General features: G+C 44.1%; 1 protein-coding gene and 1 long non-coding RNA gene across 15 annotated transcripts in view; both read right to left on the bottom strand.

The window, feature by feature from the left end:
* The window catches only part of vps8 (VPS8 subunit of CORVET complex), a 192,203-nt gene extending 183,671 nt beyond the window's left edge, over window positions 1–8,532 (bottom strand). For 6 of the 14 annotated variants that reach the window (XM_077613347.1, XM_077613354.1, XM_077613356.1 and 3 more), the window contains exons 1-2: window positions 8,074–8,229; window positions 4,164–4,232 (exon numbers count right to left, since the gene is read on the bottom strand). In XM_077613347.1, the coding sequence (XP_077469473.1) occupies window positions 4,164–4,232; window positions 8,074–8,160 (156 nt within the window). In that variant the 5' untranslated portion in view covers window positions 8,161–8,229. The other 8 variants (XM_077613355.1, XM_077613349.1, XM_077613362.1 and 5 more) reach the window with 8 other exon arrangements.
* A 1,349-nt stretch (window positions 8,533–9,881) lies between these two features.
* Window positions 9,882–12,043, bottom strand: LOC144084717 (uncharacterized). Its single transcript, XR_013303894.1, has 3 exons — window positions 11,075–12,043; window positions 10,878–10,978; window positions 9,882–10,486 (listed from the first exon to the last, which is right to left on the bottom strand). It is a non-coding gene; the product is annotated as an uncharacterized LOC144084717 (long non-coding RNA).
* Between the last annotated feature and the right edge of the window lie 1,970 nt (window positions 12,044–14,013).

Raw genomic sequence — 14,013 nt, 5'->3', positions numbered from 1 at the left:
GAACGAGCTTCGCCAAGTGAATAAGAGGAAGCCTAGTTTCCGTGGAAGCAAGGCGAGGTGGCCCGTCTTGGAAGATCAACTGGAGCGGTGGATTCTTGATCTAAGAGCAGTTGGGAGAATCGTCTCCACAGTCACCATTCGACTGAGGGCAAAAGCGCTAGCGGAAGAATAAAAATTTAACATTGTCAAGGATGTCCGTCTTGGTGCTTTCGCTTTATGAAACCGCACCATCTATCCATTAGAGCGAGGACAACCTTGGCGTAGCAACTTCCAGCAGACTACATTGAAAAGCTAGCCGTTTTCCGCACCTACTGCACCAAGAAAATTACTGACAAATTTATACAGCCTAACCACATAACAAACATGGACGAGGTACCGCTGACTTTTGAAATCCCGGTGAACCATACTGTGGAGAAGAAGGGGACCAGCACGGTAGCGATACGAACAACGGGGCACGAGAAGTCGGCTTTTACTGTCGTTCTTGGTTGCCATGCTAAAGGACAGAAACTACCACCTATGGTGATTTTTAAGCGAAAGACTGCCGAAAGAAAAGTTTCCAGCCGGCGTCATCGTGAAGGCAAACCAAAAGGGCTGGATGGACGAGGAGAAAATGAGAGAATGGCTACGTAAGGTGTATGTTAAGAGACCGGATGGCTTTTTTCACGGCTTGCCGTCAATCTTGACTTGCAAATCCATGCGTGCTCATCTCACAGCAGCGGTGAAAAACCAAGTCACGAAAATGAACTCTGAGCTTGCCGTCATTCCCGGAGGCTTAACTAAAGAACTCCAACCACTGGACATCGGCATCAACCGGATGTTCAAACCAAAGTTGCGAGCGGCATGGGAACAATGGATGATAGCTGGCGAACACAGCTTTACGAAGGGTGGCAGGCAGCGCCGGGCTAGTTATGCTACTATTTGCGAATGGATTGTGGCCGCTAACCTGTCTGCTTGCACTGTTGTTTGAGCCTTTGCCAAAGTCGGCATCATTTCTGTGGAGCCACATGGCAATGACAGTGACTCTGACAACGAAGAGAGGGAACCTGGCATTTTTGATGAATCATTTGGACAATTGTTCAATTCGGACACCGAAAATGAGGACTGTGATGGATTTGTGGGTGATGATGACATGAGTACGTTGTAAAATGGCTAAATAAAGTACAACCGAACTCAGTTTTGCTTACGTTGCCTTTTTAAAAACGTGTTTTAGCGTGTGTCCATATGTTTAAGGTGGTGTATGTTTAAGGTGGTGTATGTTTAAGCTGGTGTATGTTTAAGATGATGTATGTTTAAGCTGGTGTATGTTTAAGATGGTGTATGTTTAAGATGGTGTATGTTTAAGCTGGTGTATGTTTAAGCTGGTGTATGTTTAAGCTGGTGTATGTTTAAGCTGGTGTATGTTTAAGCTGGTGTATGTTTAAGATGGTGTATGTTTAAGATGGTGTTTATTTAAGCTGGTGTATGTTTAAGCTGGTGTACGTTTTGCCATGCCTGGCTCCGTGTATTGGTGCGGTGCGCCTTACTGAGACTGCGCCTTTAAATGCGGTGCGCCATATAGTCGAGAAAATACGGTAAGTGACTTTTTTTCTGTACTTTAAGGAGGTTGTCCAGCGTCTCGGAGTTTTCGTTGCATTTCCGGGTAAACTTCGGAAATTACGGAGTAGTTGGCAGCTCTGCAAAGGTTTCAGATCATCAAACTAGTTTTAGTATGACACAGAGACAACCCAAGGAAATAGAAAATGCAGTTTCAAAATGATTGTATTTACCAGGGCAGAAAAAAATACAAACTTGTCTGGCCCTCTGAGAAAAAGTAATTGCACCCTGTACCTAATAAGGGGTTGTGCCACCTTTGGCAGCAATAACTGAAATCTAGCGTTTACAATTATTTATGATGAGACTTTAACAACGCTTTGGAGGAACTTTGGCCCACTCTTCTGGCAGTAGCTCTGTCCACTCTTATTTGTTTTTCGTGTTTTACAGCCTATCTATCTTTATTTTATTACATTTTAATATTTCCTAATACATTTCTTTTTACTTTACACTTTAACTTTCTTTGTTCTGTTAGCTTAGCTTCTTTCTACTACTTCTTTTTTGGAACCATTCAGCTATGCCTCCACTGTCATACACATGGGATTAGCTATGAACAATACGCAGCAGAAAGAGAAACACCTCGATGCCGCTGGAAATCCAGAGCTGGACAAAGTGCCGGGAGAAGAAGCGACGCTTCAGACAAATAATTCCATCTATTATTATGGGGAAAGTGAGATCCCTCCCTGATAAGATGGAAGAGCTGCCGGCGCTTACAAGGCCGGAAACGGAGTTCAGGGTGTTGTACTCTGTTACTGTTGATTCTTCAGCTCCAGACTACTGAGGGACTGCGGATAAGCTTGGACGAGTGACTCTGCATATTTTCAACCTCGGTCTCAGTCTGCGGAAGTTCCCCACCTTGTGAAAGACTTCCTGTGTGTGGTTCCAGTTTTATCTAACTCTACCATGTCTTTTTCTTGTGTCTATATCCATTCTTGCTACTGCAAACAAGATGGCGCCGCTCAAGTGGCAGCCAGTAGCGGTAGCTCCATCCGCTCTTTTGTGTTTTTGCTACTTTTCTATCTTTATTAATTGCATTTTAATATTTTTTAATGCTTTCCCATGTATTTTGCTTTGCTTTGTACTTTGTGCTTTTTGCTTTGTTGTTCTGCGACCTTTGCGACTCAACCCCACCCGTCGCGTGGCTTGGTTTCTTTGTGCTAGTCCTAGACGTGCCTCCGCTGTCATGCACGCGGGATCAGCTGTGAGCAGTGGACGATAGTGCCGGGAGAAGAGGCAACGCTCCAGACCGAGCATTCCATCATTCTTATGGGAACGTGAGATCTCTCCCCAGTCAGATGGAGGAGCTGCCGGTGCTTGCTGGGCTGCTTATGTGCTTTGGAGCCCCCCACCGGCCTCTCCGCTGCTGCTGATCAGGTGATAGGACATCTTAGGAGGATCTACGCAAGGAAGAGGATCTGAAAGTTTCTTTATGCTAGTCCGAGACATCTTTGGAGCTGTTCAGCTGTCATACACGCGGGATCAGCTGTGAGCAGTAGCCGATCGTGCTGGGAAAAGAGGCGAGGCTCCCAGACCGAGCATTCCATCATTGTTATGGGAGAGTCTATCCCCGGTCAGATGGAGGAGCTGTCGGTGCTTGCCGGGCTGCAACGGGAGAGTTTTGCGCTTGTGTGCTTTAAAGTCCCCCACCGGCCTCTCCGCTGCTGCTGATCGGGTGGTAGGACAGTTTAGGAGGATATAGGCAAGGAAGATGATCAGCTCCAGACTACTGAGGGACTCTGCGGATCATCTTGAAAGTGATTCTGCATATTTAACCTCAGTCTCAGTCTGCAGAAGGTCCCCACCTTATGGACTTCCTGTGTGTGGCTCCAGTTTTTGAACTAGGTCTACAATGTCTTGCGTGTCTGTCTTGCTACTGCAACCAAGGAAATTTCCTGAATACGGGATGAAATAAAGTTCTAATCTAATCTAATGTAGTAACCAAGGTAACCCCACAACATTCAGAGCAGGGGTGGGCAAACTATTCCACAGTGGGTGCGCGTTTTCATTCCAACCCATAGAGAGGGTACCTTTTCACCAATCTGGTGTCCTACAAGTACAATCAGTGGATTGCAGTCAGGTGCTTCTTGTTTTCTGCAGAAATCTCATTGGTTAAACTGTCTGTGCTGCATCGGTTGGAACAAAAACCTGCACCCACAGCGGCACTCGAGGACCGATTTGCCCATCCCTGATCTAGAGCCTTTAAAAACTCTGGGCGGATCTGATCCAACCCCAGGGGTCTGCCATCAGAGCTGTTTAACCACCTTAGTAACTTCAACCCCAGAGATAGGCCTGTCTGCCACAGAGTCCCTGGACAGTGGAGTTGAGAAGGTCTTCAAAGTAGTCACAAAATCCTAAGTCGAGATACGTAGCAACCAATCCCCACTAAACAGTGTTTGTGGTGCACTGCTTTTTCTTCCTGAGGTGCCGCATATTAGACCAAAGTTTACTTCAAGCCGTCAGGAAGTTGTTTTCAATGGCTTCCATATCAGTTTTTGTCTGAGCCTTATAGACACATGGTGTCCTTTCTTTCAGAACTCTATTACAGTGGGTTTATGTTAAACATGATACTTTACCTCATTCAGAATGCTCTCCAAGGTAGGAGGTGTGTCTACATGGGGAATGTCAAACTCGTCATCGTCAATCTAAGAAAAAAAAGCAGTGATATAGCAGGTCTAGAAACGCATAAATACTGTGATCCTTCACCACTTTATGGTTTCAACATTCACGGCTTCAGTACGTTTTTCTTATAATAAGTACAAAAAAACTTAATAAAAATGTCAAAATTCGAACTGAAACTAGCAAGCGGAAGGTAGAGTATAACAAATGGCGGAAGGCAGGGCCTCATTTCTTCGGTGCTGAATTGGCTGGCACTCAGCGCTGAAGAAGAATGATGCAGCGAATAATATAAAAGGCAGAAAAGGAGGACATCTTGACTTCGACTGTTACGTTGCAAGTGAATTTCTCATCGCGCACCTCACCTGTGGAGAAAGACTATGCCTATCCTATTCCAGCTTTGTGTGGAGTTTGCCTGTTTTACCTGGGCCTGCGTGTTTTTTCTCCGGGTGCTCCGGTTTCCTCCCACATTACAACAACATGCATGGTAGGGTGATTGGACACTCTAAATTGTCCCTAGGTATGGGTGTGAGTGTGCATGGTTGTCCGTCTCCTTGTGCCCTGCGATTGGCTGGCCATCGATACAGGGTGTCCCCCGCCTCTGGCCCGGAGTCAGCTCGGATAGGCTCCAGCACCCCCCACGACCCTAATTAGGATAAAGCGGGTCAGAAAATGAGATGAGCAAATGAAGGAATGAATGAAGCAGTAACTATTTTCACTGTGAGGACAGTACTTAAAGTAATTACATTTTTTATTTATAGATTATGTTTAGATATTAGTAGATTAGTCTTTTCATATGCCTTTAACTGAAATATTTAATGAATACACTTCTTGATAATTGTACTTGTGTACTTTTTGTATAGGCGCAAAAACATGTGGTTTGGTACTAATAAAAAGGGGTGATCCTACTTCATGTTTTTTCGATTTACGCGGTCATGTCTGGTCTACATTGGCAACTATATTCGATCTCCTGTTTTCAATTCTAGTGAAAGCTTGTGCACAATTTGGTACATTGTTTATTTCAAAAGTGTGTAAATATTGCTGTTCTTATAACTGGGGACTATAAATAAGATAAACAGTGAGGCAACTACCGTAATTACTCGAATATAACGCGCACTCGAAAATAACACGCAGGTAATTTTGGGCCAAAAACATCTGGAAAAACGCAGTAATCGAATATAGTGCGCACCTAAAATTTCCCGCTGACGAAAATCAGAAATCTTACCTTTTTTTCTTCGTTTCACGATTGTTTTGTTCAAACAAATTTATTCATTAGAATCCTTCAAATGAAGAGTCCAAATCAGAATCTTTAAATAGTCTCTGCAGATATTCCTCTATCTCTTTGTCTGTCCTCTCATCCGTCTCCTCATACATCTGTTCGTTGAGAATCCTATCAACGTCCACGCTTCCTTCATCAACTTCCTCTTCCCCCCACAACACATCATCCGATTGGCTTTACGAGATGACGTAAAATCCGTGCGTCAAAGTGAGTTTGACAATGCTTTTTTCGATCGAAAATTTTTAATTTATTTTAGTTATTGATTATAACACTGAACTGAGAGAGGGTGAACTGAGACGAGTACGAGGCTAGAGGGGGGCAGTGGTGGTCTCGGCTTTCCGATTTTCGATCGGGTTTACGAGATGACGTAAAATCCGTGCGTCGGCTTTAGGAGATGACGTAAAATCCGTGCGTCAAAGTGAGTTTGACAATGCTTTTTTCGATCGAAAATTTGTAATTTATTTTAGTTATTGATTATAACACTGAACTGAGAGAGGGTGAACTGAGACGAGTACGAGGCTAGAGGGGGGCAGTGGTGGTCTCGGCTTTCCGATTTTCGATCGGCTTTAGGAGATGACGTAAAATCCGTGCGTCGGCTTTACGAGATGACGTAAAATCCGTGCGTCGGCTTTACGAGATGACGTAAAATCCGTGCGTCAAAGTGAGTTTGACAATGCTTTTTTCGATCGAAAATTTGTAATTTATTTTAGTTATTGATTATAACACGCACCCCCAACTATTGGAATTAATTATATAGCAAAAATCTGCGTGTTATATTCGAGTAATTACGGTAAGTAGTTAGTCAACCACCAATTGTGCAAGTTATCCTACTTGAAAAGATTAGGCCTGTAATTGTCAACATGGGTAAACCTCAACCATGAGACATAATGTGGGAAAAAAACAGAAAATCAGTTTCATTTTTAAAGAATTTTAAATAATGTATAAATATAATTCTTAATTATATATTATAATAAATATATTTAAAATATATATAAATGATAAAATAAATTAAAACTCTTTCAACTCTTGATTTACAGTCCCACAAAAAGGAGAAAAGCAACCTTGACAAAGCACGCATGAAGCAATAAGAATTCAATTTATCTAGAAATGTAACCATTGCATAATTTTGAGTAGTCATACCTTGAGATACAAGCTTAATGCGCTCAAGGACCGAGCTCGTATGTCGATTTACTCTTATCCCAAATCAACGTTTCCCATAGAAGTGAACTAAATACAAATTAGTTCGTTCCCACCCTCTGAAAAAAAACACCAAAAAAACAGGAAATTACAAAGGAAAAACATGTTTTTTATTGGTTGTAATTCACCATCTACTAACAGTAAAAAATAACTAGTGGTTATGATGTTTAATACGAAAATGAGACATTATTGAGACAGAGAGAGAGACTTGACGGATGCGCTCGTAACATAACATACATTTTAAATTTAACTGAAATGAACTTAGATTCCTATACACACACTTTAAAAGTTTTAATCTTGCGTTACACTAAATTTAAACCTTGTTGTGTAATAACCAAGGCAAAAAGGTCCATGTATTCCACTGCGGCTTTCGAGGCGAACTTCCTGCTTCTCCATACGTATTGGTGAGCCAGCTCAATCACGCGTACACTAATGTGTTTCGATTATTTCGTGCTTAAAATCAAATGTCATCATATGCCTTTTCTTCGCACTACCCTTCATTGCACCGGCTTGCTTTGGACCCAGTTTCCCTTAATTCTGTACTGACTAACGCAAAAAAACACAGAAAAACATGCAACGCTCCGCCCAGTGCCCGTAGATATCTTTGCACGAGGGAGATGTGGCGAGAAAGACCCTCGCATCTTAGCCACCTGGCTGTCTCGTATGCTCGTATATCAAAATTTATCGTATCTCGATGCAAATATTTGTTCATATCTCAAATTTCTCGTATGTCGGGGCACTCGTATGTCAAGGTATTACCGTATGTAAGTAGTCAGGGAGACCTACTACTAGGATTGACCCACCTTGGCTGGAAATTATGAAAAAAATATTTATTTACAGTGTATCACAAAAATGATAAGGCGGCCCGGCGGTTTTGTGGTTATTTGATTTTTAAATCATGACAATGCTCGAGCTATATGCTGCTGTTTCTTTGACTGTTGATAGTATTTATTAGCGTTAAGGTGCCAGAGTTTCTAGACGCTACGAGCACGCGGAAGTCAACTGACTCGCCACGCTGTTTTGAATGGATTACGCGGGCGGGCTATTTTGAACGTCTGGGTGATTTTGACCACGACAACAAGAACGTCCGATGGCTTGACCGCAGTGAAAGCAGGAGGGGGACATCATGAATTGATTTCCAGCCGATAGAAGGGCTCAATGAAACAGACCACTCACGCTTACAATCACACTTATATGGTGTGAGAATCGAACCCAGACTGCCTTAGCTGCTCAGGCTGAAAAACCACCGCCCCATCTAATAGCTCGTATATAGTATACAAACCTATGTCAAAATGGCAAATACAGGCCAAAGAATCAATGTTTTGCTCAGTATTCTGCTTCCAAAACCGGAAAAACGCACTATCACAGGCCAACGGCCACATGTTATGTCATACAATTGTTAATCTTACTGCTTCCTCGTCCCTTGGGGCAATCTGCGAGGACGAAGAAAGTAAAATGCAATCGTCCAAAGATTCCGACATTCTGCATGTTGTGCCTGTCAAACCACCATCTGTTGTGCATGCGCAATGGGTTTTCCGTCAGGCTACGGCAAACACAATAGATCAAAAGACAACAGGTCCTTGTCACTTACTCTCAAAACGGTTGTGGTGGTTCTAGATATATATGTATATCAGTGGCGGGCCGTCAGGGCCTTCAAGGCCTTCTCTGCTGGCCTAAGAAATATCTGAATCATATTATATTTTGTCCATCAATACGTAGTTATTATTCCAAATGGTCTGGTAGCTTCCTTTCATTGCTTTCCCCCTTGGTTGCACTGCTTCCAGATGTGTGTTTTCATATTGAAGCGTTTAACCAATCACATTTCAGCCATTATTTGTTGCCAGATAAGATCTGCCTCAAAGCCTTCACAATCAGTTATTGTGGGTTCTGCTGCATTAAACAAGACTGTTGCTTTTAACCAATCAGATTTCGAGTTGGAAACCCCACAATGATTTTTCATAGGCGTTAGCATTTTGCTGGCTGGGTCATGTCATTGCTTTCACAAACTATGATTGGCTAGTAGGCGGGCCAAAGCAGCCAGAGATCGCAAACTCCACCCACATGGCTGACAGTGGCAAAAACAAATGAATTCTGTTGCAGATTTCTCTCACAAAGCTATTTTCCAGACGGACTTTTCAACAAAAATAAGGACATTATTAAGAAAGGGCGGTCAACTCCGAAGCTAGCAAGCCTGTTACAGCCGGGAATATGGTGTGTGCGGCACTTTCAGTGTGCTAACTTAGCTACACAAGCAAATAGTATATTGTTGTTTTGATTTAAAGCCATTTTCAAAACGGACTATGCCAGAAATATGACAGGACAGGCTCGCCTTTCATCATTAGCTTCGATGGCGATAGGAAAGAAGGAAGAAAGAAAGGAGGATGGATATTGTGTAAAAATGATTTTTGGTGAGTAAAATTAAAAATATGGCTATATTCCTAAATAATATTTCAATTATGGCCAAGTTCTGATATCTGAAAAGCTCCAGTGTTTGTATTTAAGCTCCAGTGTTTGCATTTGATCACAAAATGCTGCTAGGAAGTGGATTTTATCCCAGTTTAATTTTTGGTGTTTCACCATTGACGTCCATCGCTGTCTTTTCCCGGGAAAAATCACCCCCCTGGCCTGGTTGTAATGTCTCCAAAGCTCCAGTATTTGTATTCAATCAATAGATGATGCTAGGAAGTGGATTTTACCTAATTTTAGTATTTTAGTGCATTTTTTGTCATTTCACGTATGGACGTATCGACGTTCATCGCTGTCTTTTTACCGGGGAAATGATACTCCGGGCCCGGTTCTAATGTCTAAAAAGCTCCAGTATTTGTATTTAATCAATAAATGCTGTTTTCGGCTGGATTTTACCCCATTTTCGGGCAATGTTTGCCCGTACGCCAATGACGTTCATCGCTGTCTTTTCCCGGGAAAATCACCCCCTGGCCTGGTTTTAATGTCTGAAAAGCTCCAGTATTTGTATTTAATCATGAAATGCTGCTAGGAAGTGGATTTTACCCCATTTTTGTGCATTAATTTATTGATTATTTTTTATGTGTCGCAGCTGTGGCTGCAGTAGAGGTTTTATAGCCATAAAATAGTTTTTGAGGGTTGGATTTATACGTTGAAGGCGCTACCAGAAAATGCATCGCCCGCCACTGATATATATATATATATATATATATATATATATATATATATAAAGCTCCGTTCTCATCGTCCGGGGGGCGTCCCCGCCAACCCGTGGAGAGACGAGAGAGGGACCGGTCCGGCGGGCGTCCGCGCCGGCCGGTGAAGAGGCGTGGGAGTGGCCGGCCTGGCGGGCGTCCATGCCGGCCAGAGACAAGGCGAGGAAGTGGTCGGTCCGGCGGGCGTCCGCGCCGGCCGATGACGAGGCGAGGAAGTGGTCGGTCCGGCGGGCGTCCGCGCCGGCCGGTGACGAGGCGTGGGCTTAGCCGGTCCGGCGGGCGTCCACGCCGGCCGGTGACGAGGTATCGAGGTGGGCTTCCGCGCCGGCCTGCGACGAGGCATCGAGGTGGGCGTCCGCGCCGGCCTGCGACGAGGCATCGAGGTGGGCATCCACGCCGGCCTGAGACGAGGCATCGAGGTGGGCGTCCACGCCGGCCTGAGACGAGGCATCGAGGTGGGCGTCCGCGCCGGCCTGAGACGAGGCATCGAGGTGGGCGTCCGCGCCGGCCTGAGACGAGGCTTAGGAGGGGCCTATCCGGCGGGCGTCCACGTCGGCCCTTGGAGAGGAGAGGGAGTAGCCGGTCCGGCGGGCCTCCCTGCTGGTCCTTAAGGAGCTGGCCAGGCCCCCTGCCCTTAACAGAAACCAGACTCTTAGAACGGTCGTCGGGCACCTTACCCTGGCTGCTCGGGGGGCCGCCTGCCCCCTCGGCCGAGAGGGCCGGAGAGTCGCTCTCGCCGCCGCCGGCAACCCCCTCGTCCGGGGGTGCCGGAGAGTTGTCAGACATTAAAACCAGGCCAGGGGGGGTGATTTTTCCCGGGAAAAGACAGCGATGGAAGTCAATGGTGAAACGCCCAAAATTAAACTGGGGTAAAAATCAAATCCCTAGCAGCATTTTGTGATTAAATACAAACACTGGAGCTTAAATACAAACACTGGAGCTTTTCAGATATCAGAACTTGGCCCACAATTGAAATATTATTTAGGAATACGTATAGCCATATTTGTAATTTTACTCACCAAAAATCCTTTTTACACAATATACATCCTCCTTTCTTTCTTCCTTCTTTCCTATCGCCATCGAAGCTAATGATGAAAGTCGAGCCTGTCCTGTCATATTTCTGGCATAGTCCGTTTCGAAAATAGCATTAAATCAACACAACAATATACTATTTGCTTGTGGAGCTAAGTTAGCGCGCTGAAAGTGCCCCACACACCATTTTCCCGGCTGTAACAGGCTTGCTAGCTTCGGAGTTGACCGCCCTTTCTTAATGATGTCCATTTTTTTCCTGAAAAAGTCCGTCTAGAAAATAGCTTTGTGAGCAAACAGAATCTATTTGTTTTTGCTTCTGTCGGCCATAGTGGATGGAGTTTGCGATCTCGGCTGCCTCGGTACTGCTTTGGCCCGCCTACTAGCCAATCATAGTTTGTGAAAGCAATGACATGTGCCAGCCAGCAAAATGCTAACGCCTATGAAAAATCATTGTGGGGTTGCCAACTCGAAATCTGATTGGTTAAAAGCAACAGTCTATTTTAATGCAGCAGAGCCCGCAAGAACTGATTGTGCAGGCTTTGAGGCAGATCTGATCTGGCAACAAATAATGGCTGAAATGTGATTGGTTAAATGCTTCAATATGAAAACACACATCTGGAAGCAGTGCAACCAGGGGGAAAAGCAATGAAAGGAAGCTAACAGACCATTTGGAATAATAAGTACGTATTGATGGACAAAATATAATATGATTCAGATATTTCTTAGGCCAGCAGAGAAGGCCTTGAAGGCCCTGACGGCCCGCCACTGATATATACATATATATCTTCTCTATCTCTCTCTATCTATCTCTCTCTCTCTGGCCCTCTGGCCCTCTGGCCCGCTCTCCCGCTCTCCCGCTCTCTCTCGCTCTCTCTCGCTCTCTCTCGCTCTCTCTCGTTCTCTCTCGCTCTCTCGCACTCTCTCTCGCTCTCTCTCGCTCTCTCTCACTCTCTCTCGCTCTCTCTCGCTCTCTCTCGCTCTCTCTCGCTCTCTATCTCTCGCTCTCTCGCTCTCTATCTCTCTATCTCTCCATCTCTATATCTCTATATCTCTCTGTCCGATCCACTATGAACATTCAAGAGATCAAACACAAGTAAAGCACACCGAGACAGATGAGTGAGGTTTTGAAGCTTCCGCAGAAGGAGAGTACTGAGGTGGTGGGTCCGACGACTCTACTTCTATAGTGAACTATTTTACTTAGGGCAAGATTTCATGACATACAAATTCTCTATGACAAGGGACATACAAATTCCCTGTTACAAAGATGCAGCGCGACAGTGACACCGATGATGGTGGTGATACTGATGATGTTAAAGGCTACATATAAACATATAAACAAAGGACGTACCCTATTACAAAGATGCATGGTTTTGAAACCGATGGTTGTGATGTGGATGGAAGGTCTCTATGACATGGCCATGACACGGATTGAAGGTGATATCATAGATTGAAACATTATTTGATTACTTTCAAGGTTATTTCACATTTCCCCCCTATAGTAATTAAAATATTTTTTATTAATCACATCAATTTGTATCCCTCCTCTCCGGGTTTAGAATACAAACACCATCATCAGTTACTCTTCGCAGGGTATGGAAAATAACAAAATCACTTGTCAGGGCACCATCTTAATAGTCAAAACAAACACATTTACACAGAGACGGCATCCTGGGATTCGTCACACTTCAAAGGAGTGTGAGAATCTCCAGCATGGTTTGACATGTGGTGGTACTGTATGTCACTGTAAGCTATTAGCGTGTGCTGGATTCAAGGTATTGCATCGCTTTACGGTGAGATGGGGTTGCGATAACAATGTAGCTATTATGGCCAGGTGTCTTGCTGGTGACAGGAACGACATTTTTGTTTGTGTTATCAGTAGATCAGCAGTCCGCTGGCTGTAGGAGTCTGATGTGACCACAACTCCTCGCTTCTGGTCTCCAGGAATCGCACCATGCGTCCTAGGTCCTTCCAGGGCCTGTGGGGTTTTGTCTCTATGGACACGTGGGGTGTTATTCGTTTTTCCGCTTGAGGTGGCAAGTCCACTGAGGTGGCTGCATCTCCCTCTGTCGTGGTGTACAGGTACTCCACTCGAACTAGTTGGGGTCCTAGTCGCTCGAACTGTTTAACAAATTCTGTTCTGGCTTTCCCAAACTTCATGGTGATGTGTAGTGGCCAGTGGGTTTGTGCTTGGCCATTTACATCTTCGACTTTGGTTTTTAACTGTCGAACTACAGATGAGGGCCCTTGTGTTGCTAAATCTAGGGAGTAGAACGTATGAGGTTCCTCTTGACCTTCGACTACTTGGATCTCCATCTCCACTCACCTGTGTATTGGTTTCATGCCATCATCTGTGGGGATAAGGCTGATTCCCAGTTTACAGAGTAGGTCTCTTCCCAGGAGGTTCACAGGACAGTTCTTACTCAGGACGAACTTTGCTTTGTGGTTTCGTCCATTTTCATCTGTTATTTTTATCTTCCTCGACTTCTTCAATAGTTCCATGTGTCCTCCTGCTCCAATCACAGTGATCCATTCTCTTCCTGATATCAATCCTGGCACTTGGTCTTTGATGACGGATTTATCTGCTCCAGTGTCACATAAGAATGTTATTGGTGTTTGTCTTTGTCCCACCAGTAAGGTGTAGTATGGTTTGCTGTCTTTGTCCCAGAGGGTGGACATGATGAGTATGTATGTATATATGTGCATACATATGTGTATGTACACGTGTATGTGTACATGTATATATGTATATGTATTTCAGCAACACGCTTATTTATTTATTAATAAATTTATTTATTAACTTACTTGTTACCTATCCATTTATGTCTAAAACGCCTTTCCTATTTCTGCATCCTCACCCTCTTGCTACTGTGACAACGACATTTCCCAAATACGGGATGAATAAAGTTATCCAATTTTGACTAAATACTTATTTGCCCCACTGTATATAGTAGTTATTTTCCTTGCCATTCAATTTAATTCTCAATAGATTTAGTGGTTATTACTACCATTGCTTGTTTAAGATCCTCCAGGCAGAATATTCTCTCGTTTTCCCAATGCTCTACACAAATTTCAAAGAGATCTTATTGTGCTTCATTGAATAAGGCAGGAGTTTCCTTGGCTGTG

This window comes from Stigmatopora argus, chromosome 11 (assembly GCF_051989625.1).
Source record: "Stigmatopora argus isolate UIUO_Sarg chromosome 11, RoL_Sarg_1.0, whole genome shotgun sequence".
In the NCBI taxonomy this organism is placed as follows: Eukaryota; Metazoa; Chordata; class Actinopteri; order Syngnathiformes; family Syngnathidae; genus Stigmatopora; species Stigmatopora argus.
This window is presented reverse-complemented; position numbering and strand designations above follow the sequence as displayed.